At 39.9% G+C, this 24,762-nt stretch overlaps 1 protein-coding gene across 2 annotated transcripts in view; it reads right to left on the bottom strand.

The window, feature by feature from the left end:
* Nucleotides 1-11,888: 11,888 nt before the first annotated feature.
* LIFR (LIF receptor subunit alpha) overlaps nt 11,889-24,762 on the bottom strand; it is a 152,001-nt gene continuing 139,127 nt past the window's right edge. For both annotated transcript variants that reach the window (XM_070743423.1, XM_070743424.1), the window contains exons 17-20: nt 19,289-19,432; nt 17,729-17,822; nt 15,323-15,398; nt 11,889-13,637 (exon numbers count right to left, since the gene is read on the bottom strand). In XM_070743423.1, coding sequence (XP_070599524.1) covers nt 13,008-13,637; nt 15,323-15,398; nt 17,729-17,822; nt 19,289-19,432 — 944 coding nt within the window. In that variant the 3' untranslated portion in view covers nt 11,889-13,007. The remainder of the gene's footprint in view (nt 13,638-15,322; nt 15,399-17,728; nt 17,823-19,288; nt 19,433-24,762) is intronic.

Raw genomic sequence — 24,762 nt, 5'->3', positions numbered from 1 at the left:
TATGGCACGGGTGCCACAGGTGGTACGCAGAGCCATATCTGCTGGCACACAAGCCACTTCCCTAGTTCAGCTTCAACATGCATGTGTATGCTGGCCAGTTGATTTTTAGCTCACATGGAGGCTATGGGAGGGCATTTTTGGCTTACAGAGGGCCTCCAGGGGAATGGGGGAGGGCATTTTTGCCCTCTCTAGGCTCCAGGAAAGCCTCGGGAGCCTGGGGAGGATGAAAAATGTGTCTGCTGGGCCCACCAGAAGTTGGGAATTGGGCCATTTCTACCCTCCAGAGGGCCTCTAGAGGGAAGGGAGGCCATTTTCACCCTCCCCAGGCATTGAATTATGGGTGTGTGCTCTTGCACACACACTTTTGGCACCCATGGGAAAAAAGGTTCACCATTATGGTGTTAAAGCAAAGGTGTCAAACTCAAGACCCGTGGGCCAAATCCAGCTCACGTGGTGCTTAGATCTGGCCTCTGGGGCCACCCTGGAAACACAGAAGACCCGGCAAAATACAGCAGATGGATTAACTCAAAGTTCAGAAGGGTGCAGAAAAGAATGGAAGAAATTGGGGGGAGGAAGTTTTGATATGCTATTTTAAAGCGTGTAAGTTAATTAATTAATTACATCACTTCCGGAATTGAACAGAAGAAGAAGAGCTTTCGTCAAATTGAAATCAGCCCAAAATGGGGGTGATGTCTTCGCTTCCCGATAAGTGAGTTTTGTATTTGCATGATTTACTGCTTTGTAATAACAGAAACCGGCTCAGAGATAAGAGAATGGTTCTAAGCAGACAATGAGCTAATTAGAGAGATTTATAACCTTGTATCCAGTCTGAAAGAGTTTAAAGTATTTTATGGAACTGTAATTTAAGAGGATTGGAGTGGAAGAAATAAAAGAAGTGTGATTTGTTTGAAATTCTCCATCTGAGAAGCTCTTATTATTAACAGTCAGCCAATTCCAGCCTGATTCAGAACATTGACTGCCTGTTCATTTGTTACATTATGGTTCAAGCAGAGCCTGTTTTCTGAACAGAGCTGACCATTTTGAGACATGAGCCCATATTCTAACCCTCTCCTCTTTAGCACTATTGTCTCAATTCACATATTAATACTACTCAGTTCTACCTAATTGGTATGCTACTGGCATTTCTATGAGAAAGCTACCTGGTGTGACCTTCTCCCACAGTGGGATTTAATGCTCCTTGACTGCGGTTGGAGTAGATGCAATTGTTTCATCCTTGGAGGCCTCTTTTCTCACCTCTCTTATTTTCTCAGCTTCTCCAATTCAGCCTCAAATGAACTTGCTTCTTGAAAACCATGAACTCAATGAACCAAATCATAGATCCGTGATTTCTACCTTGCAGGGAGATAAATATACACTGAATGTTCAACAGATTGAACAATCCCTAAAACTCTCCAACTGTATATCTAGTTTACTAGGGTTTTTAAAAAATATTATTTAGACAACTGGAATTTTGTAAATTAGTGGGGAAGAAAAGCTCAAGTGTTCTGGATTTTCTGCCCTGCTGCCTATCTTGCTAAAATCACTAGTCTATTTCACTGCAATTTATAAAGAGTTCTCGAAGAAATTTCAAATACCAAAGAGATTATTGTTTCCGCTATGCTGGTTGAACTATACAGTGATCCCTCGACTATCGCGAGGGTTACGTTCCAAGACCCCTCGCGATAATCGATTTTTCGCGATGTAGGGTTGCGGAAGTAAAAACACCATCTGCGCATGCGCACCCTTTTTTTCATGGCCGCGCATGCGCAGATGGTGGAGTTTGCGTGGGCGGCGGGGAAGACCCAGGGAACGTTCCTTCGGCCGCCCAGCAGCTGATCTGCTCGGCAGTTCAGCGAGGAGCCGAATCGGGGTTTCCCCTTTGCGTGGGTGGCGGGGAAACCCCGATCTTCATCTGCTCGCTGCTGCTGCGGCCGCCCAGCAGCTGATCTGCTCGGCAGCACAGCAGCAGCGAGCAGACGAAGATCGGGGTTTCCCCGCCGCCCACGCAAAGGGGAAACCCCGATTCGGCTCCTCGCTGCGCTGCCGAGTAGATCAGCTGCTGGGCGGCCGAAGGAACCTTCCCTGGGTCTTCCTCGCTGATGCCCCCGCTCGCCCGCCCACCCGCCGCCCGCCCACCGCCCACCAGCAAGAGGGGGAGAGAGAGAAAGAGAGAGAAGGAAAGAAAGAGATGAGAGAGGGAAGAAGAGAGTGTGAGAGAGGAAGAAGCAAGAGAGAGAAAGAGAGAGAGAAAGATGAGAAAGGAAGGAAGAGAGTGACATCATCGGGTGGGAAAAATCGCGATATAGCGTTTCGCGAAGAACGAGATCGCGAAAATCGAGGGATCACTGTACAGTTGGCCAGTTCTTAGAAATGATTAAAATTTTTCATGACTGGATTTTTGGTCCTGTTGTACATACTCCTGGTCATTTGGAGGATGATGAAGAAATTGAGGACTCTGATACAGATAGTGTTTATGAATTAGTGGTAGGCACGGGGTTACAGCTAGTAGAACAGTTGGGAGGCCAGCCACAGGATGTTGCTATGAGTCCAGAATCTAGCGAGGAAGAAACAGACCTTCGCTGGGTCAATCCTAAATTCAGAAGGGTCCAAAAACATAAGGAACAGATGTTTGGAAGAAGATATTAAGGGGAGGAATGGGTTAAATACTGGAGTGATGTATTTGGTAAGTCAGGGGGCCGGTGGAGAAGAAGGGTGGAGGTTTCAATGTTGTAGGGCTAAAATGAAAGGTGTTCCCGTTCATCTCCCAAGCAAGCAAATTCATTCTGTGTTATTTTACAGTCATTTCTGCTGTTTTTGAATCATGCTGTGAGTACATAAAATCTTGGTAAACGGAGGAGGCTGGGAGGAATGCATGAGGAATGTAATTAAGAGAGATAACGGGAGAGAAAGGAATGTGCTAGTATGAACTGCATTTTGAATACAGAAGTAAAGAGAATAAAGATGGAGTTTCTTTGTTTATGAAATACTGCATTTAGTAAGAGTTAATTGTAATAGCTAAAGTTCTACCAGAAACCAGAACAGGTCCCATGGTTAGGATAGAAGCCATGAGAATCAACCTGCCCGATGGTCCATCTTTTCCAAGAAAAAAAGTAAATACAGTGATACCTCGTCTTACAAACGCCTCGTCATACAAACTTTTCAAGATACAAACCCGGGGTTTAAGATTTTTTTGCCTCTTCTTACAAACTATTTTCATCTTACAAACTCACTGCCACCGCTGGATGCCCCACTTCCGGACTTCCGTTGCCAGTGAAGCACCCGTTTTTCCACTGCTGGGATTCCCCTGAGGCTCCCCTCCATGGGAAACCCCACCTTTGGACTTCCGTTGCCAGCGAAGCACTCGTTTTTGCGATGCTGGGATTCCACTGCTGGGATTCCCCTGCAGCATTGCAAAAACACAGAAGTCCAGAGGTGGGGTTTCCCATGGAGGGGAGCCTCAGGGGAATCCCAGCAGTGCAAAAACGGGCGCTTTGGCTGGCAAAAGGGGTGAATTTTGGGCTTGCACGCATTAATCGCTTTTCCATTGATTCCTATGGAAAACATTGTTTCGTCTTACAAACTTTTCACCTTAAGAACCTCGTCCCGGAACCAATTAAGTTTGTAAGACAAGGTATCACTGTATTTTGAAGAACACAAAGTGGTTGGTGATTCTAGGCTTCGTTGCCCCACTTCACACTCCATGAAAAAAGCTTTGTACACTCAAAGGGATGTGGAAAGCTTCACTGAGACCACTGTTCCTTTGCAGTCTTTCTTGAAACAGTGACTTGACAATCCATGCCTATATAGTCCTTTTAAAAGTGTAGGGAGCATTTAGGAGATTTTTGCTCTTTAAATATAAAAATGTAGAGATGAACCCAAACCTTTTCAGAAGTACTCTCCCCTAAAACCAGAATGTGATGGAGCTCTATGATGCTCTCTGATTTGCCCTGATGAAGTTACCTAGTTTGGGGGTGGTGGAAAAATCCAAGTAGGGAAGTAGTCGAGTCCTTGCACAAGATGCATAAGTTTGAACACCCCTAGGTTCCATGAATTTTTAACAACAACAACAGAATTGAAAGGGACCTTGGAGGTCTTTTAGCCAAACCACCTGCTTAGGCAGGAAACCCTACATTACTTCAGACATCTTTTCATTAAACTAGCCATGCCCAGTTCCTGCAACCGTTCTTCATATGTTTTAGTCTCCAGTCCCCTAATCATTGTTGCTCTTCTCAATATCCTTTTTGCATCGTGGCGACCAAAACTGTATGCAGTATTTCAAGTGCGGCCTTACCAAGGCCTTATAAAGTGGTATTAACACTTCGTGTGTTCTTGATTCTATTCCTCTGTTAATGCAGCCTAGAACTTTGTTAGCTTTTTTGGCAGCTGTTGCACACTGCTAGCTCATAGTTAAATGGTTGTCCACTAGGACTCCATGATCCCTCTCACAGTTACTACTGTTGAGCAATGTGCCACATATTTATTTTATTGTTTTATTTAATTGTTACATGCAAAAGAAAGTAGTCTGGGAAGATTCTTGTAATATAGGTAAGAATACAATAAAGTTGTTGACTGGTCTTTTCATGAGTGGATCTGGTTGCTTATGGCTGTCATTGGGTAATGGAATATATGCAAGCAAACAACCAAAAACTCCACACTCCAAGCCTGAACTACAGATACAAATATTTCCTAACAAATCATTTTTTTAAATTGAATGTTTAACTATCCAGGCGTAAAACTGGCAGAACATATGGTAAAAATCATTTGAATTTACATAAATCTTAATGCAGCATCTTAGCAAATTGATTACATATTGAAGACCGAGTACTTTACATTCTTAAATGCACTTTTTGTGCAAGTCATTGCTCACTTAGAATGAACAATCCCATAAGGGTCTGCCTTTAGAAGAGCAGTTATGCAATGTCCAAACTTCTGCAATTGTCACAAATGCAAAAATCAATCACAAAGCTCAAAATCAATCATACAGCTCAACACTAACTCAGCTAGGCATGCAATTATTATTATTATTATTATTATTATTATTATTATTATTATTAATTAATTAATTTGTATGCCGCCCCTCTCCGGAGACTCGGAGCGGCTCACAACAACAAAATAGTACAAATCCAATGGTTAAAACAATTTAAAACCCTTAATATAAAAAAACAATCATACATTTCATACAATGATAGTCTTCCTATGCACTTCCGTTGAAAATAGTGATACCTCTATCTAAGAATGCCTCTACTTGCGAACTTTTCTAGATAAGAACTGTGTGTTCAAGATTTTTTTGCCTCTTCTCAAGAACCATTTTCCACTTACAAACCCAAGTCCCCGAAACTGTAACCAGAAAAGGCAGGGAGAAGCCCCCCGTGGGGCCTCTCTAGGAATCTTCTTGGGGGAAACAGGATCGGAAAAGGCAGAAAGAAGCCTCCGTGGGACTTCTCTAGGAATCTCCTGAGAGGAAACCGGGCCTCCACCCTCTCCGTGGTTTCACCAATCGCACATATTATTTGCTTTTACATTGATTCCTATGGGAAAAAATTCTTCTTCTTACAAACTTTTCTACTTAATAACCTGGTCTCAGAACGAATTAAGTTCTTAAGTAGAGGTACCACTGTAGCTCCATGCAGAAAAATTAACCTACATTTTCCCATCAATTTTATTCCATTAAAAAGGAAATGAATTGGTTTTTGAAGTTTATTTAGGGAGGAGAAGTAAATAAGTAGGTTAAGTAAGAGATTTTATGCCCAAGATAACAGGATCGCTTCACTTTCATGAAGGCTTAAGCAACACATCTCTCAAAAGTGCCTTTCAAATCAGCTATCCCCATCCTAAAAGTTAAAAGTTAGATGCCACCTGGGGCCATTACATTTGCTTTGATTAGCATTTGTGTAAGGTCAGGAAGCATTTCTGAAGATGGCCATCACCGATGATTATCATAATGACCTTATAGTCATGGCAAGCAAAATCTTTACTAGAAAATCATTGAAATGTTTGGATTACAGCTGGTTTACTTGAAGAGGAAATACAGGCTACAACTAGAAAGCAATTAGTGCCACAACAATTAGTATTAATGAAAGCCTGGTATCCCACAATATACTTTTATTGAGTAAGAACTCCAACATTACAGAGGCAGCAACAAAACCAAATCAAATGGGTAAGAAAAAAAAATCCACACTCTTAAAGGGTAAGAAAATACATTTATTAAACTTCATACCAGTACTTCTGGCAAATATTCTTAATACATGCATATTACTGGGATAAGCACTGTCTAGCTATATGATAAAATATTAGCTTCATATTCATTTCAAATGTAGTGCGTTAGTGCTACATAGTTTAATGTTCCCTCCTCTTTTCCTCTTTGTTTATCCCTAAAGTTATCACTCGAGGGATCTGCCTGGATAGCTTCACTAGGAATTATAGCTGCTACATTGTTGTTTTGCTCCTATTGATGTCTACACAACACTGGCCTCAGTCCAAATATATGTTGCGCACACATCTACTCAGAGGCGTTTAGCACAGCAAACACAGGAAATGGGAAAGTTCTAGTGAACTCTTTTGGTTTTAAGATGCATTGCTTTAATAAAGAGTTGGAAGAGTTATAACTCATATTCATGTATTTATTGTCCTAAAGACATAACAGGGATTTTCCTAAGCTGCAAAGTGTTCGTGTCTTTCAGTACAGCAATCAACTGGTTAATCTGTGAGTGAACAAGGTGAAACGGAAAACGAATTTCAGAAATACAGTTTTGCCAGTTAAGTATGTACAGTAGAATAAGAAGAGTAGAATGATTTAACCTACGTTTTAACATACCTGAGCTGTCTGGCACCAGCAGGCCAGAATCAGTAGCCCATTTTACACAGACAAGAAGCAAAAAAAGAAATAGAATTGCTCGAGGGGGAAAATATAAGAAAGTTAAGCAACATTGAGTCTTCCAGTTGATTCAACATTACACTGATTATTTAATATTTCAATAAGCACTGAGATTAACTTCACATTTATTATGTATCATATGTTTTAATATGCTGCAAGATTTTGAGTAAAAACCTTCAGAACGTATTGCGCTACAAAACAATTATATATTGTACAAGTATTATTTATCTACAATTCACTTCTGAAGAATGTTCCCCCCAAACTCCATCATGCCCCCCATGTCCACACTCGCCCAATACAGTTCCCCCTCTGCAAATCCTTCCTGTTTCTGTTTCATCTCACTGCAGGAGATTTCACATTTGCAATGAAGGCCCTCCATCAAGACCATAGGACGCCAATGGGAAAACGGCAAGAAATTACAAAAAATAATCCATGCATGCTATCCTAGAATAAACCATCCACTCACCCAGACACCAAAACTGGTGATAGTTGGCAAGCATTTAACTAACTTTTCCACGAGGACAGATCTGCTGACCAACAAAATCCTTCTGATCTGGAAAATGGAATCAATGTACCATTTCATGGGGTATCCCTCCGTTCATAAGAAGCACAGAACTGCTCGACACCACCCCAGTGAACAGGGAGTTCACTCTCTAACTGATCACACAATGCTACTTTGCCCACACAAGCATTTTAAGAAAGGGGCAACAGCTGTTAGTTTAACCAAGGTATCATTCCAAAGCTTTTCCAGGCACCTTTAAAAAAAAGTCTCTACCTCTGCACACGCCAATGGTTTGGAGTACAGTTAATTTGAAGCCTCGTTTCAAATATCGAGCATAGAAACACTAGGGATTCCATGGGGAATAGTTTATTGAACTCCGCGGACACGGACCAGAATTCTCAAATGTCCGCGATCGTTAAGGGCTCGAAGCAAAACATCCATCCACGCCCCTCAAACTTTAGTGAAATGATTGCATAGAAAAATACTATTGAGAAAGTTTTTTTTTTTAAAGGCTATTTTCTAACAAAGTCAGATGCCTCTTTCTCTGTTTATCTTTTCTTTTGCAAGAAAACAAATATGCAAAAAAAACAGCTTGTAAAGATATCTGGATGTGGCTGTATGGCAGCTTCAACATCTTTAATTTAGCACTTGGATGGGCATCTTATCTTATACGAATCATCAGAAAGGCAATTCTTTTCCCCCAGATGTGACATTCCGGGTTAGAGAATGCCTAGCAGTTTGCTGTGTAAATTGGCAACTTGCGCTGTGCCATTTGCTTCATTTTGTTGACTGTCAGGGCCAGGAGTGGAATGAACTGTGCCATTTAAGGGTACTGAAATCCAAGATGAAAATGCACATTGGTGTAGTAGTTCCTGCTTCTTAATTAGTAAGGGCAGTCCAATGGTTTTATGTACAATATATTTATTTAAAGGCTAACTCTACCAGTCTATTCTACCTCCAAAGCATAGAGCCAATGTACAGCAGAACACTCCCCAGTAAATCTGTGCCTTGACATGAATAAGAAAACGCTGTTTTGCAAAGATTTAACGTAGCTTACTCTTTCTGATAAATCACTTTTATGAGGTATATCAAAGGATTACTAAAAACGAATACCCTAATTCTTCAATAAAGCAATTCCAATTTTTTTAAAAAAAGAAGAAGTCCAACTAAAACAAAATTCACAGTTCTTTCCCTTGTAGGCCAATACATAGCAACAAACATATCATGAATTAAATGTAATTATGTCCTTCAAAAAAATAAATTCTTTTAAAAACAACAAAAAATAACTCCCCTCCTGCCCACATGAAATACATGGCTCAATGCTGAAAAGTTCTCCAGAACCAATTGAGCAGCATCCCTATTTTTTAAAAAATAAAATAAACTAACCCAAAAGAATGTTAAAGAATATCTCCCTTCCCAAACTCTGACATTTTACACATAGGTTTCTCAAAAATTCTCTGAAAAGGGAAGATTTTCAATTATGTCCTTTATGTGAGGTATAATATGGATAGTGCTCTTTATAGAGATTTTTGTTTGATTTTTCAACATAATTCTCAGAAACAAGAGAATGAATTGGGCTTCTATCTCAATAATAAAGGAAAACACCATGCATATTAAGGCAATGTGGATAGTATAGAGTCTGGCACCTGAAGTTCTAAAAATGCTTACAAAATTAAGCACTATTATAAAAATAACCTGGAGCGATATAAATAAATGGAGGTTCCCTTTACTTTTCCCTTCCCCTCTTTTCCAAGCTAGCAAGTTTTAAATAACATATAGAGCAACCCTTCCAGGCCTAATAGATTTCAATGCCCAAAATTCTTAACATGCTAACCAAGGAATTTTGAGTATTAAAATACAGACTCTTGTAAGGTGCCCTGCTTGGGGTAAGGTATTTATAGGAAATATTTGGGAACTTTTGCACATTTCATATATGTTGGGATGGACCACTCTTTTTAAAAGGGGCAATTATCCTTAGAGATGCTTTATTTCCAAGACACTAAAGACACACAGACATATTAATGTCTTACTGCCTGGATACCTACGTTGATTTAATCACACACATTTCATCTTTATTAAAGTATTGAAAATATGCAGCATTAAGCAGAATCAGTTACTTTGGTAGGGAAAAAAAATCTAATTCTGTCAAACTGTTCAAAAGCTGCAAAAGTAGTTTAAGAAAACAAAGGCCACTGTGTTAATTGTAAAAGCAACACCCCATATTTTGGACTGGAAATATTTGTTGTTACTATCAGTGCAGATAACCTCAACTACTGTCTCCAAAAACAGAGATTTCAAAAGGCTTACAAAAGTGTAATAGTTGAGGGCAAATATGATTAACATCTTTTTAAAGATGATAAATGCAGAAACCAAGTAGGGGAATCAAAGCATTAAACAAAAGCCCCCGTACATTAAAGGCACACTATAAACATGATTATTTTCCCAAAACTCAACACTAAATCAAACATCCGCCCATTTTTAATCATTTATCTTAAAGTGACTTAAAACGACTGTCCAAATTTGGTAAATTTGAATATAGCTGAGCTGAAGATAACCTAAGAAAAATGGGACCATACCACTTTTTTCAAGAAATCTTCTAATATATTGATTTCAATAGCTCAGAGAAGAAACCAACCAGTATCCTTGGCTTGATTTTTGAAATACATATTGCATAGAAAATATTGAATTGCCAATTTCAAAAACTAAATTTGTTAATTAAGCACCTCAAAGAAGTATGCATAAACATCAATGTAATGAGTTAGGTGAAACTGCAGTTCTACACGTGCAAGAAATACTCTAAATCAAAGGTCTTCAAACTTGGCGAATTTAAGACTTGTGGACTTCAACTTCCAGAATTCTCCAGCCAGCAACTCCCAGAATTCTGGGAGTTGAAGTCCATATGTCTTAAAGTCATCAAGTTTGAGGACCCCTTTTCTAAATGCTAAGATTGGTTTTAAAAGTACTCTATCTAACTGCGTCTCATAAGACTTAATTTTAAATTGCTTGGCAGTATTATATAGAAGAATTTAAATTTCAGAATCCAAAGCACATTTTCCCCCCTGTAAATGTTTGCAGGGAAATTCAGAATTGGAAGTAACTAAGTATTGCAGTTGGCCATTCCCCAAAGCAAATGGGGTTTCCCCATAGATGATGAAGAGGAGGCTGTTGGAAGAAGGCTGACTCCAAGTAGTATTTATGCAGCCTATGATTTTGGAAGACGGTAACGTTAAGAGTGTGGACGACATGGGGAAAACATCTTCTCTCTCTAAGGTTTTGTGTATCTTTCTTCACTGCCCTCTTTCCCTGCAATTTACCTTTCCTTCCACCTCTCTTAGAAATCACCAAAGTCCTAATATGACACATGCTAATCCCTATCTTACCATGGCCTTCTCTCCAGTGGTGGGCTGCAACCGGTTTAACAACTGGTTTGGTGTTCACACAAGCAGGCTTGTTTACTTTTATTTATTTGAGTTGGAAGGGATCTTATAGGTCAGTGATGGTGAATCTTTTTTTCCTAGGGTGCCGAAAGAGTGTGTCCGCGCGCAATTACGCATGCGCGAGTGCCCACACACATAATTCAATGCCTGGGGAGGGTGAACACAGCTTAATCCCCGAAGAACCTCTGGAAGATGGAAACAATCTGTTTCCCAATTTCTGGTGGGCCCAGTAGGCTCGCATTTTGTCCTCCCCAGGCTCCAAAGTCTTCCCTGGAGCTGGGGAGAGGGTAAAAATGACCTCCCCCGTCCTCCTGGAGGCTCTCTGGAAGCCAAAAAAGCCCTCCCAGAGCCTCTGTGCAAGCCAAAAATCAGCTAGCTGCACATATATGTGCGTTGGAGCCATGGCTCACGTGTCAGCAGATATGGCTTTGCATGCCACCTGTAGCACTAGTGCCATAGGTTCGCCATCACTGTTATAGGTCATCTAGTCCAAGCACCCCCTTCCCCGCTTAGCAGCATTCAAAATACTACAAGTTGAAGCTCAGCTGATTATCTTCTAAGGCTGCTCCAGTAAACAGAACAGTGGAGGCATAGAAATAAGCTGTGTTGCGCACGAATCAGCTGAGCCAGAAAGAAGGAAATATAGGACAAAATAGGGCGGGGTGGGGCCATCTGATCGTTGTAACTACCAGTTCGTCCAAACTGGTTCAAACTAGCAGCAGCCCACTTCTGCTTTTCTCCCTTCTCTCAGTCAATGCTGCCACGAGTGGACATATCCCACTGATGTCACCTAGCATTGTCCTTTTCTTTCTCCCAAGACATGCCGATGTCGTGACTTTTTCCCTTTGTCCTCGAACCTTTTTTTTTTTTTGCTCAAAACCAAAAACATTTGCTTTTTGCATTCCAAACTGTGCACAGTGAGAGACAACTCTCACAACATGAGCTGTCCCATGTATGGAATAATATGTATGCGGGACATCTTGGACATCTAGGTGGCACAGTTTCATTCATCCACCTCATTGGGGATCTTAAAAACTTCGGTTTAAGGTGAGGACATAGCACACATTATATATATATATATATATTTTAAAAGTATGGAAAAATAAAATTTATTTAAAAAAGTATGCTAGAAGTCCAACATTTATCTATACCTGACTAAGCTTTAAAATCAGTGTTACACTTGTGTGGTATCCTGAGTCAAAATTATTGTATATACATGCATACAGCGGGCTCATAAACATAACACTGCAAGCTTTGATTGGCAAGCAATCTAAATTGGCTCTACTGAAATTAAAAAGGGAAGAAACTGCTTTAAATAATGGCTCTCCAAAGCAGCTGGAAATCTAATGCCATAAAACCATCAGCAGCGCTACTGTAGTGTTATCATCTTCATCATCATCTTTTAAGGACCCAATAACTCCTTGTTGGGTGGAGTCTAGGACACTGAATGGAGCTAAGTATTTACAGGCTGGATGCTCTTCCTGTCGCCAATGTGGAGTTATATTCAACAGATATATTCTCATCGTGCCCAGAGAGAGAAATATCTGCCTCTACTTGGATCGAATTCATAGCCTCCTAATTGTGAGGTGAGAGCGCCACCTCTAGGCCCCCGCAGCATTCATTACTGTAGTGTTGGATGCTGTAGCATTTTCCTGTGATCTCATTAACGTTTCGGTGACTGGGACTTGTAGTGTAGGGGTCCTGTAGTGTTTAACTCCTATAACATCCATATGCTACATTTTAAAGAAATAAGTTGACCTAGATGTACTTTCTTCAAATTTAAGCACATCCTTGATTAGACAATAAAGTCCCAATCCTGAACACATATGTGTGTATGTATCCCTTTGAGGCTTAATACACATATTGCAGTAATAATTTTTTGCTTCTATTTGCTTATGTTTACTCAGAATAGGAAGTCATAAATATAGCCACAGATAAAGAACATCAAATCCAAACGTTGTCAGCATTGGGCCAGGGCAGAATAAAAGGAAGACTGTTGAAAAATAGCAGCAGACTAGTTGCTGCTCTTTGGTTTTAGACCTACTTTCCCTGAAATGCTATGAATTGGCATCTCAACCAGTTATAAAATGTCCACTGTAACTTTCAACTTAACCAAAATAATCAACGCTCTGAGATAGCATCTGTTAACAAACCAGTTCCAAGCCAACAGCTATTTCCAGGGAAAAACCATGTCTTACTCATTTGATTTGGTGTGAAATAAGTTAGCAAAAGACCACCCTGAGTTAATAGCTTTGGGAGAATCATCGTCTTCATCTTTCGGAGGGATCAAAAACTGCCGAGAATTAATCGAACAAGGGCTCCCAAATGAGACATTTCCCGTGGATTCTGGAGAGTCTGGAATGTCTGTATTCCAGGAGGATGCATTCACTTGTGGTCTATAGCCTGCACCCTTGTCTGAGTCCTCTTCTGTCGCTGATGTTTCCTCCAACTGTCTGAAACTATTAACGGCGAGTTGCATTTGTGGTTTATAACCTGCTGAAACCACACAGTCAGCTTCTAATTCTTCACTTGGTTTAACTGGAGCTGAATACATTGACTGGACATCAATGTAAACAACCTGGGAAGATCCCGCAGATTCATCCTCTGGTGGATTAGATATGACTTCCTCAATGATTGGTGGACAATAGGAAACCACAACGTGGCTTCCTGATTCAGACTCCAAGCCATCTTCAGGGGCGTCTTCCATATCAGGTGATGTAATGGCTGTGTCTTCAATTTTCAGACCCTGCGACTGGGTTTCCACTACTTCGATGTTGTTCGGAGTACATGGGTTCATCTCCAAGGTCTTAGAGTTAGAGTTCCCCTACAATCAGAAAACAAAATAAACTTAGTATACTCAGCACTTGCAAATAGAAATAAACTGGATTATTTTGGCATGGAATTACATCACTTTTCTTTTTATTGCTGATTTGTCTTTCTTTTAAAAAAAAAATTATTTGAAGTGCTTATTCTTACATGCATATTTTATTTTAGCTCCTGGGCTGGAAAGAGATTCTAGAAATGTTCCATATTTTTGTTCAATGTTGAATAAATATTGCAAATTTCAAATCATTGTCCATCAAGCCAGGGATTTTATTTTGCTGCAATCCGGCTAACTTGTTTAAAGAAGGCGGCTGCTTTATACAATAGACACCAAGGCAATGACATACTATTTAATTAAGAGTGCTATTTAGACTTTCACACATGTGGGTATTCACTGCAAATAAGATCTAACTTAACTAATAAAAATGTAAACTATTTATCATATATATTCATCGACAAGCCAAGAATTTTAGACTCGCAATACAATCCCAAAACTGGGTTTGCCTAGATCAACTTATCCACAAGTATATATGGTAAGACTCTTTTAAAATATCGTTATATATACAGAAAATTTTAAATGATATTTGTTCTGGAAAAGAACATTTATCGATATAAAACATGGAATAAATGGTCCTTCAGAATATATGAGAAAAAAAACATTCAAAAAATTGAAGGATCCACCAATGGCACATTTTTATAGTATTTTAGTTAAAATGACTGAAGTTGAGTAACACTGGTGTACATGAAATCATTATGAAAATGTATATGCTACATCATGTCTATCACTTCTGTCATGATGTCTTGGGCCATGTAACTATCATTGCCTCTTGCCCTCCTACAAATGCCCATAAATCCTGAAGTTACTCTCGCCAACAACTCATTTCTTCAAAATCTGAAAACACTTTTTTCAGTCCTTGCATTCATGCTCAACCTCAAGTGAAGAAACACAACATCCTTTTCAAGAGTGAAATGTCACCATTTTGGCCTGCTCTGCAACTACAGGTAGGGATGGCAGTCGGTGGTTTGGAGAAGTGGTAACTGCGGCAGTGCAAGAATCCGCCCAGACATTGCCATTTTCTTGTTTTTAACCCTTTGCTCATGCATAAAGCATTATTTGTATGCACAGAGCATAAATAAGCACATGTACATGGGGGATGTGGGTAAAAAAGCAAAGCGTGCACTTCCGAACCAGTAGGGAAGGTAAGTAGATTTCACCGCCGATCCTTTCACTCTGAAAGTAAAATATTTTCTCTATCTTTGCCCTTCTCCAACCTCACCCCATCCATCAGCATTCTTATGATAAAAAGAAGGGCTAGGGGGGACATGATAGCTGTATACAGGTACTTAAGGGGTTGCCACAGAGAGGAGGGGGACACACTGTTTTCCAGGGCACCAGAGGGCCGGACGAGGAACAACGGTTGGAAACTGACCAAGGAAAGATTCAACCTGGAGATAAGAAAGAATTTCCTGACAGTGAAAGCAATCAACCAGCGGAGGTTGTGGACTCCCCAACTTTGGACATTTTCAAGAGGAGACTGGACTGCCATTTGGCTGGGGTGCTGTAGGATTTCCTGCTCAGGCAGGGGGTTGAACTTGATGACCTGTAAGGTCCCTTTCAACTCTAATAATAAATAAATAAAATAAATAAATATGATATTATTTGAAGGGTAAAATGGAACACATTACCTCTGAATCTTTTGGGAAATCCAAAGCTTTGGAGTGCTCTGGGTTTGGAATGTCAGGATAGAAGACTTCTTTAATCCTTTTGAAATAAGGGAAGCAATGTTAATTGATGATTTGCCAACAAAACTCCTGAAATATTTATTTTCAGTATCAAAATAGCACGTTTCACTCCCCCACTCCTGTTTTTTCTCACAGAAGCAATCATTCATGACCCTTAGAGTGCAGTATTGCAGGCTGCTCCTGCTGAATGCTGCCTGTAGTTCACTAGTTCAAATATCACCAGGCTCACGGTTGACTCAGCCTTCCATCCTTCTGAGGTGAATAAAATGAGGACCCAGATTGTTGGGGGCAATAGGCTGACTCTAAACCGTTTAGAGAGGGCTGTAAAGCACTGTGAAGCGGTATATAAGTCTAAGTCAGTGGTTCTTAACTTTTCTAGTGCCGCGACCCCTTAATACAGTTCCTCATGTTGTGGTGAACCCCAACCATAAGTCTAGCGCCAATTCTCCCAACAGAGCTTTACGCTGATTGGCAGGAAGGTCAGAGGGACACCCCCACTGTAAACGCCTGATTGGTTGGATTGTAAAAATACGTTCCAAGGCATCAGAATAGAAGCTTTAGTTCCTAACACCATGAGAAATTTGTCTTTTCCCATTTTGGCGACCCCTATGAAATGGTCGTTCGACCCCCAAGGGGGTCCCAACCCTTAGATTGAGAACCACTGGTCTAAGTGTTATTGCTATTGCTATGAAAATTCATGTGGGACTGAGAGAAACTCAAGCATCCCAAAGTGGGTCTTGGACAGTGAGCATTTATAGAGTTTTTGAAGGATCCTTGGCACTCCCTAAGCTGTTGTTTTCTTGCAGATGTTTCATTATATAAACTAAGTAATTTCATTTCACTTATGATGTTACATAGAGTAATCAAACATCTGCAAGAAAATAACTAAGCTCAGAAAGCACCAAAAACCTTTCATTTCAGCCCTGAGCTACCAACATTCTTCCTTATTGATAGAGAGTTTTGTTCCTTCATATTTTAAAAGCTCCAATTCAAAGAAGCTTTTAATGATCTTTAAGGTTTGCCGCCCTTTCAAAATGATACTTAGAGAGGCTGATTTTAGCATTAATGAGCCGTGGTGCTGCAGTGGTTAGAGTGCAGTATTGCAGGCTACATCTGCTGATTGCCAGCTGTCTACAATTTGGCAGTTCAAATCTCACAAAGCTCAAGGTTGACTCTGCCTTCCATCCTTCTGACCTAGGTAAAAATGAGGACCCAGATCGTTCAGACAACATGTTGACTCTGTAAACCATTTAGAGAGAGTTGTAAAGCACCCTGAAGGGGTATATAAGCTAAGTCCTATTGTTATTGCTATTAACCAACTGGCCATTCTGAGTCTGGTTATATCAACATCTCTCAACAAAGTTGCCACACAAATTCCAGTGGCATCTCCCAAAATCTTGCCCAGTGAAATGCAATTCTTGGCGCACAAGAAATTTAACAGGGGCCCGAAGATGGCTATGCTTTTGCAATAAATCACCTATACGGAACATACATTTTAGAGCAATAGCATTTAGATGTATATACCGCTTCACAGTGCTTTACAGCTCTCTCTAAGCAGTTTACAGAGAGTAACCATATTGCCCCCAACAATGTGCGTCCTCATTTTACCGACCTTGGAAGAGTGGAAGGCTGAGCCAACCTTGAGCCTACTAAGATTCAAACTGCCAAACTGCTGGCAGTCCGTGATCAGCAGAAGTAGCTTGCAGTACTGCAGTCTAACCACTGCACCACCGAGACTTGCTAGAAACATTGTTGTTGAAGTAGAAAATATATGACCCTCAACTTATTGCTAAGATTTTCCAGTGACCCTAAAGAAGGATGACTAATATAGGTATTCCTTGACCTATGACCGGTCACTTAATGAAAACTCAAAATTAGTTACAACCGAGCTCCCCAGAACTGTTTCCTACTTGTTTTCAGAGTTTCATTGTCCACACACGTACATCTACAGTCATGTGATCGTATTGAGCATTAACACTCTGCTCTGGCTGATAGTATGTCTCTGATATTGGATGAATTTAGATGAATGGTTTTCTTAAAGTCTGGTGTTTTAACATTTTGTATTTGTTTTATCTTGTACGGCACCATGAGTCCGCTTGAGAAAGGTGGCTTATAAATTTGAACAAATAAATAAATGAAATTTTGAGTGGTGGACAGCTAGTTCATCTTTACAGCCATTTGCAATATCCCCCTATCATGGGATCATGTATTGTGTCATTTCTCTTTTGCCACTGCACCACTGAGGCTCTGCGTATCCCATCTGGAGTAAATCTAATAAATCTATATGCCAGATTCTGTTTCTCTTTGTAGAAGACAAAGGAAATTAAGATGGCTGGATGCCAAAGTTACCATTCCCTCTTCCGGTAGCAAAGGATTCCAGTTACAACAGCCAACACAAGAACCACAGACACTGGGATAATTATGGCAATGATCAGTCCCAAAGCTGTAAAGTGTAAGAGAGAAAAGTTAGTAAGGCAGCAATATTTCAGTTAGTCAACAACTTCCATCAAGTCTATGGGACAATTTCCTAGAGTGTGTTTCGACATTAAGGCAAATGTTGCTTTTAATGGTTTAAATAGGAATGGAAGCAATTGATTGAAAAAGGCAATTTCCCCTCCTGCTGTTTATGCACAGAGAAAGAGCTAGCATACTGTATTCACTATTGGTAATCTGCTAGATTTTGAGAGACAATTCTATAATTTAAATTACCTACCGTGTTTTCCCGAAAATAAGACACTGTCTTATATTAATTTTTCCTCCAAAATAAGATGTTGTGCTACGTCTTATTTTCGGGGGGTGCCTTATATTTCTCAAATAAGACAAATTCACAGGCAGAAAAGCTGACACCCCCCAAAGAAGGTGTACCGTACGGTACACTGATTACGGTACGGTACCTGTCAGTATGGCACCCACACACACAAACGACGGCACTTATATGGTACAACAGTATACTCCCGCTATTGCAGCTTCTGGCCACCAGAGGAACTACAGTCTACGCACTGTAGTGGAGACTATAATGGCGGTGAGACAGCAGCAGACTGTGTCTGCTGTACTGGACGGTACAAAGCGATGGAAGGGGCCACCAGGGGACGCCACATTATTACGGTACCGCTATGAACAGCTTTGAATGGTACCGTATGTTTTTCCACCGTACTGTATGTAAACTTGACTACGCCTTATTTTCGGGGGGTGTCTTATATTAGCAAATTCTGCAAAACCTCTGACATGCCTTACTTTCGGGGTACGTCTTATTTTCGGGGAAACAGGGTAATTAAATATGTCAAGACAACAATAACAACAACAAAACATATGCAGCAGTATCACAAGCACCTTGAAAAAATTTCTTCCTAAAACATTTATCATTTAAATTTTATATTCCTAACCTAAAAAAAGATAGCATCCTAGACACTAAGCAAAAAGATGACTGACAAACTTTATAAGCTTTGGTAGCAACTTAGTCAGAAATTGCAACATCCCTGTAATTTTAACAAATATCATAAGTAACAGTGGTGAACAATATTAATCAATGTCAAATTCGATTTCATCGAGGGCCGCATCAGGGTTGTGTTTCACCCCAGGGAGCAGGGGTGGGCCTAGCCAGGGTAGGTGTGGCCACCTTGATGTCACTTGTCTTGGACACCTGTGGTGGCCCAAGTGCTGTGCCAATGAAAACGGGCTCCCTAGCTCTGTTTTCGGCTGCGACAGCCTCCTGCAAGCCTCTGCCGGGGAAAATGGAACTCAGGAGGGCCTTGAGTTTGACACCCCTGATATTAATGCTATGATTCCTTTTGACAAAACTGAATTAGACTGAAACTCCGTCTAATGCTTGCTAAGGGCTAAACACCATTTATTCTAACAACTCTTGACACTGCTTGCGCAGAGCAAACACCCAATTGACTCATTACTTACCATTTTCTTTTGTAACCACATTCAAGGTATTAACAGGTCCAGATCCTGCAGCTGTATAGGCTCTAAAAGTCAGATGGTAGCTGGTTTTCCCTTGAAGGCCTGATACTGTCAACAGATCTTGGTTTAGATTAGTAACGTTAATTTCTGTGTGGCATTATTGCAAGAGAAAGGGGGAGAAGGAAAAAAAATAGAAAGAAAATGTCACAAAACAACAAAAAGTGTCTTTATTTTAAAAAGGTTCAGGTTGAGAATGTCCCAAATTTTCATTTCATCAGATGGGTGCCCATAAATTTTAAATAAATAAATATATACTGTAAGGCCTTTGGTGCTCACTGAGCTTGGGGGTTTTTTCATTACACAACTAGATAACAACCCAGAGTGGAGTGGAGCCCTTTAAATTGCTGCTATGATTGTGTGTTATTGCTGGGAGGGGCGTTTATTACTTTATTATTTATTTATTTATATTTTATTTATTTATTTATTTATTTATTTTATTTCTGTAGTGACATTTTGAGGGTAGGAGTTGAAACAATTTATCTCGAGGTTACGGACCGCTTAGAGAGCTGTAAAGCACTGTGAAACGGTATATAAATCTAAATGCTATTGCTATGTTACAGGAACTTTGGGAGACTAGAATATGGTCACATGGAAGTAATTTCTTGAAATTAGCATGTTTGACAATTGAAGCTTGATGAAAAAGCTTGCCTGTTTTTAACTGAAGTTAGTATCTACTTCCCAGTGCTCAAAGTAGGAAGGCTGGCACATTTTTCCAAATGAACATTTATCTTCTTTCTTGCCAGTATTGTATCACAACCTTCAGTTGCTGCTAGATCTTTGCATCATTCATGAAAATGCAAAGATTCTATACCTTGACTTTAAATCTTTGAAAGTCGCTAAGAAACAGTTTGGTTCTATTAAAAGTAACAATTGTTTCATCCGGTTTACCATAGAGAACTGAATGGCTGACCAGCACCATTTCACGACTTTGTGATGCTGGTATGTCTTGGCAACCCTGGATCACTTTTCTTCATCCATAGCTTTGATCACATCCTACTTGTTGAGAATACAGATGATTTCCACAAAAATTTTACAGCCTGTAGAATTCATGGTTTCTCTGACTTTGGGGATAAATAGCCCAGGACAAAAGTCAGTTTAGCCAATGGAAGTCTTCTTCCTCATCTAATTTCCTAGACATCACATACTGTAGGGTGGCATGCTATGCCATCGTGTAGTATGTGATATATTCACAAATGAAATGTTCTCCTTGGTGAATACAACACTGAAATGTGGACTGTCCTATTCCTCAACCTCTAGCATTGACAAGAAGCCTGTATAAATAGTATTGATTGAGGATCCATTGGGAGGATCCATTTCTTCATAACCATAATCATTTTAGAGTTCAATGGTTTAGTTTCCAATTGGTCTTTTGTTGTGATAACAGCTGTAATAATATATAGTTGCAGCTGTTATGATACAAGGTGCATAATACACAGGGGGTTGCTGCTAATTTTTAGGCAAATATTTGCAGAAAGCTCTCAACTATTCTAGACCATGCAAGACAGCACCCACTTTGAGATGTCCTGAAACAAAACATTCAAAGTTCTGCTTCTGATATAACAGGATACATAAAATAAGGGATCCTGTAACATGAAAACGTTTCTGCTAACTCCCAAACATCTTAGTTTGGCAGCTTGGTCAATCTCTTGATGATTTATGGGGAAGGGTTCTTTTGTGTCTTTATTCATAGATTAACAGAGTTGGGGGGACCTTGTAGGTCATCTAGTCCAATCCCTCATCCAAACAGGATACCCTACACCATTCCTGATAAATAGCTTGAAAGCTTCCAGTGATGAAGCTCCCACAACTTCTGAAGGAAAGCTGTTCCATTGCTTGATTACTCCCACTGTCCTTATTTCTAGGTTGAATCTCTCCTTGATCAGTTTCCATCCTTTATTCTTTGCCTGACCTTCAGGTGCTTTGGAAAATAGCTTGACCCCTTCAAGAAGAGAATTCAAGACACCCTTCAACTGGTGTCTGAAGAAGAGGGATCTGTAGAGAAATCTAATTCATCTGAACCACACATTCTTCTCTGAAAGTGACCTGACATAGACTGGAATCTGAATCAGGTCTGGAATCCCCCTGTACATGCTGATAAATGATCCTTATGCATTGCTGCTGCATGATATTTAATCTGCAAGCTAAGATCAACTGAATTTGCAACACAGGAATTGATTGCATGATCTACTAATGATAATTGATTGACAAAATATGATACAAACTGGCCCTTTCAATCACTAGCGTCGATGGTATATTGCTGACATTTCTGATGATGAATATCGAAAAGGAATTTTTTAAAATTATTTTTCAAAGGACAGACAAAAACAAACAACATTCAACATTCAAGGAGCTACCATTGCTCCACTTGTCGTAGAAGTCTATCTAGCACAGAAAAGAAAAAAGCCTAACTATAATCAGATCAATACAGAAATATAACACACGCACTCTATGTTCTTAAGAGGAATGTTTTATCCTATAGAGAAGTAATTAGGCAACCCCTATCCTTATTGTAGTATGAAATTAACTTTATTTTTAAAAAATAAAGGATACTCAAATCGCTTCTTGGTCTTTTGGCTAAGATCACGTGCAATAGCCATCAATTCCTGTGTTGCAAATTCAGTTGATTTTAGCTTGCAGATTTTATTAGCCTTAATCAATAAGCAATTCCTGTTCTTATTATAATAGGAAATTATTTAAAATAGTCAAGAGTGGACAAATTGCAATATAGCATCTATATTATTAAAATACTATGAATTAAACATATTTATTATATTCTTTATATGCAGTATATCCTGCCACAATCTATACAACTCTTATTTGTACTCTTAACAAATGCTATTTCCGACAAGTTTCTTTACTCACAAAAGTCTGTCTCATTCTTTATAGTTTTCTAGAAATGCAAGTAAAGAATAGAAGGAATCTGTATTCCATTAATGCAGTTGCTTAGTAAATCTTGCAAACATTTCTACCTTCAGAATGATGAACCTCTAGGCTTTTTTAATAAGCATGTTTACTGGATTTTGCAGAATTATTTCTGGATGCAAACTTCTCTCATCCAGGAAGACCATATAGTTTGTCTTCCAAAATAATCTCTATGCTACATAATTTGTCATCCAGCAAGCTCATTTAGTTTATCTTGCAAAATCATCTAAGTGCATTATAGTACTGTCTTTTCCAGAAGAAACATCTGGACAGATTTTGCAAAACAACACCTGAGAACACAGTTGTGTTTATTGTACTCAAATGCTTAGTAAGTCCTAAAAAATTATCTCTGGGTCCATTGTAGCATTGTCCCATTCTGTAGATTCACACAATAAATCTTAGGAAAAAAGGATTCTCAATATAATTCTAAGTGTCACTATAACCTGCTAGCATGCTTAAATAAATGTAGTAGGAGAGGGAAACCCACATTGATGTCTCCTTGTATTTGTATAGATTTTTTTTTAAAAAAACTACTAAAAAGAAATATTTGTGCACACCAGCAGAAAAAGGGAAACAGATTAGTAATAGGGATTTCTTTTTAAAAAAATAGATGTGTACATATTTGTATATTTTTATATAGCTGTACCTTACAGCTGTCCTACCCAATTGGAAGACTGATGGATGAAAAAAGGAAATTGAAATTCACTTTTATGAATGTACATACAGTATGTTCCTGGTTAATCCATCTGCTTGTAAATTCATTGTAGGCTTTCATTTAACTTTTACTTTACTGACACTATTAAGCTGGGAATATTAAACAATATTAAACAAATTGGCCAAAACACTACCATACCTTTAACAGAATAACCATTTCAGCAGTTAAGATACGCTGATGAAAGTAGCAATGGATGAACAGTAACATTTCATTTTATTTTGTATTAAATTAAGGGCTATTTTTGCAGAAATAGATTTGAATTTGTTACTATTGTTTACTGCTTTGAAGATATTATGATTAATTTCTCATAGCTGTATTCTCTCTCTCTCTCTTTCTCTCTCTCCTCTCTCTCTCAAATAGATTTTATTTTCTGGACCAAGGTAAGGATCAGAAAGTAAATTATTTTAAAGATTGAAGCTGCCCTTGGTTCTCATACCAGAGAAAGCAGTTTAGTAAACAAAGAATCGATCGCAGAGAGATTCAAGGTCAAGAAAAGATCAGCCAATATTTAGTTACCGTAACTCAAAAAGGAGAAAGGAGAAACAGATGTAGGTTTTCATGTAGATTTATACAGATTCATGGGGCAGATTAACTAAATGAAGAATGTCTTACTATCTCTTCTCATAACATTGGATTTGGGTACAGAATTAAAGGAATCATTTTCTCAACTTTCATGAATTATTTCATAGCAATAATTAATTAGGTGGGGAAGGGGTTCTCAACACTCCGCAGTCTGCATTGGTTGCCGATCAGTTTCCGGTCACAATTCAAAGTGTTGGTTATGACCTATAAAGCCCTTCATGGCACTGGACCAGATTATCTCCGGGACCACCTTCTGCCGCACGAATCCCAGCGACCGATTAGGTCCCACAGAGTGGGCCTTCTCCAGGTCCCGTCAACTAATCAATGTCGTTTAGCGGGATCCAGGGGAAGAGCCTTCTCTGTGGCGGGCCCCGGCCCTCTGGAACCAACTCTCTCCAGAGATCAGAATTGCCCCCACCCTCCTCGCCTTTTGTAAGCTCCTTAAAACCCATCTCTGCCGTCAGGCATGGGGGAACTGAGATATTCTTTCCCCCTGGGCCTCTACAGTTTATGCATGGTATGTCAGTATGTATGTCTGGTTTTTATAATAAGGGTTTTTAGTTGTTTTATTATTGGATTGCTACATATTGTTTTTATCACTGTTGTTAGCCGCCCCGAGTCCACAGAGAGGGGCGGCATACAAATCCAATAAATAAATAAATAAATAAGCGCTAAAGTTGTGTGGTCTTCTGTGCAAGGCTGCACAGCCTCACACCACCCCATCCGCAAGGCTGCGCCACCTAGTTTTGACTTCTTCGATGAAAGCTAGGAGAGTGGGGGCCCATCTCATCTCTCAGGGCAAAATATTCCATAATGCGGGGGAATGGCAGCGAAACTCTCTTCCTAGACCTCACCAATTGAAATTCTTTGACTGAAGGGATCCACAGCATACCTCCCTGGCTGGACTGAATGGGGAACTCCTTAGGTAGCTTGGCCCTATGACTGTATTGGTCAGTGATGGCGAACCACACCCATAATTCAGTGCCTGGGGAAATGAAAACAGCTTCCCCTGCCCCCCTGTAGGCCTCTGGAGGCTGGAAACGGCCTGTTACCCAACTTCTGGTGGGCCTAGTAGACTCATATTTCAGCCTCCGCAGGCTCCTGGAGCTGGGGGAGGGTAAAAATGCCCTCCCCCATTCCCCCCCCCCCGCCCGCAGACTCTCTAGAAGACAAAAATGCCCTCCCAGGGCCTCTATGC

The sequence above is a fragment of the Erythrolamprus reginae genome, chromosome 2 (genome assembly GCF_031021105.1).
Source record: "Erythrolamprus reginae isolate rEryReg1 chromosome 2, rEryReg1.hap1, whole genome shotgun sequence".
In the NCBI taxonomy this organism is placed as follows: Eukaryota; Metazoa; Chordata; class Lepidosauria; order Squamata; family Dipsadidae; genus Erythrolamprus; species Erythrolamprus reginae.
Note: the sequence above shows the minus strand (reverse complement) of the source record. Positions and strands in the feature narration are given on the sequence as shown.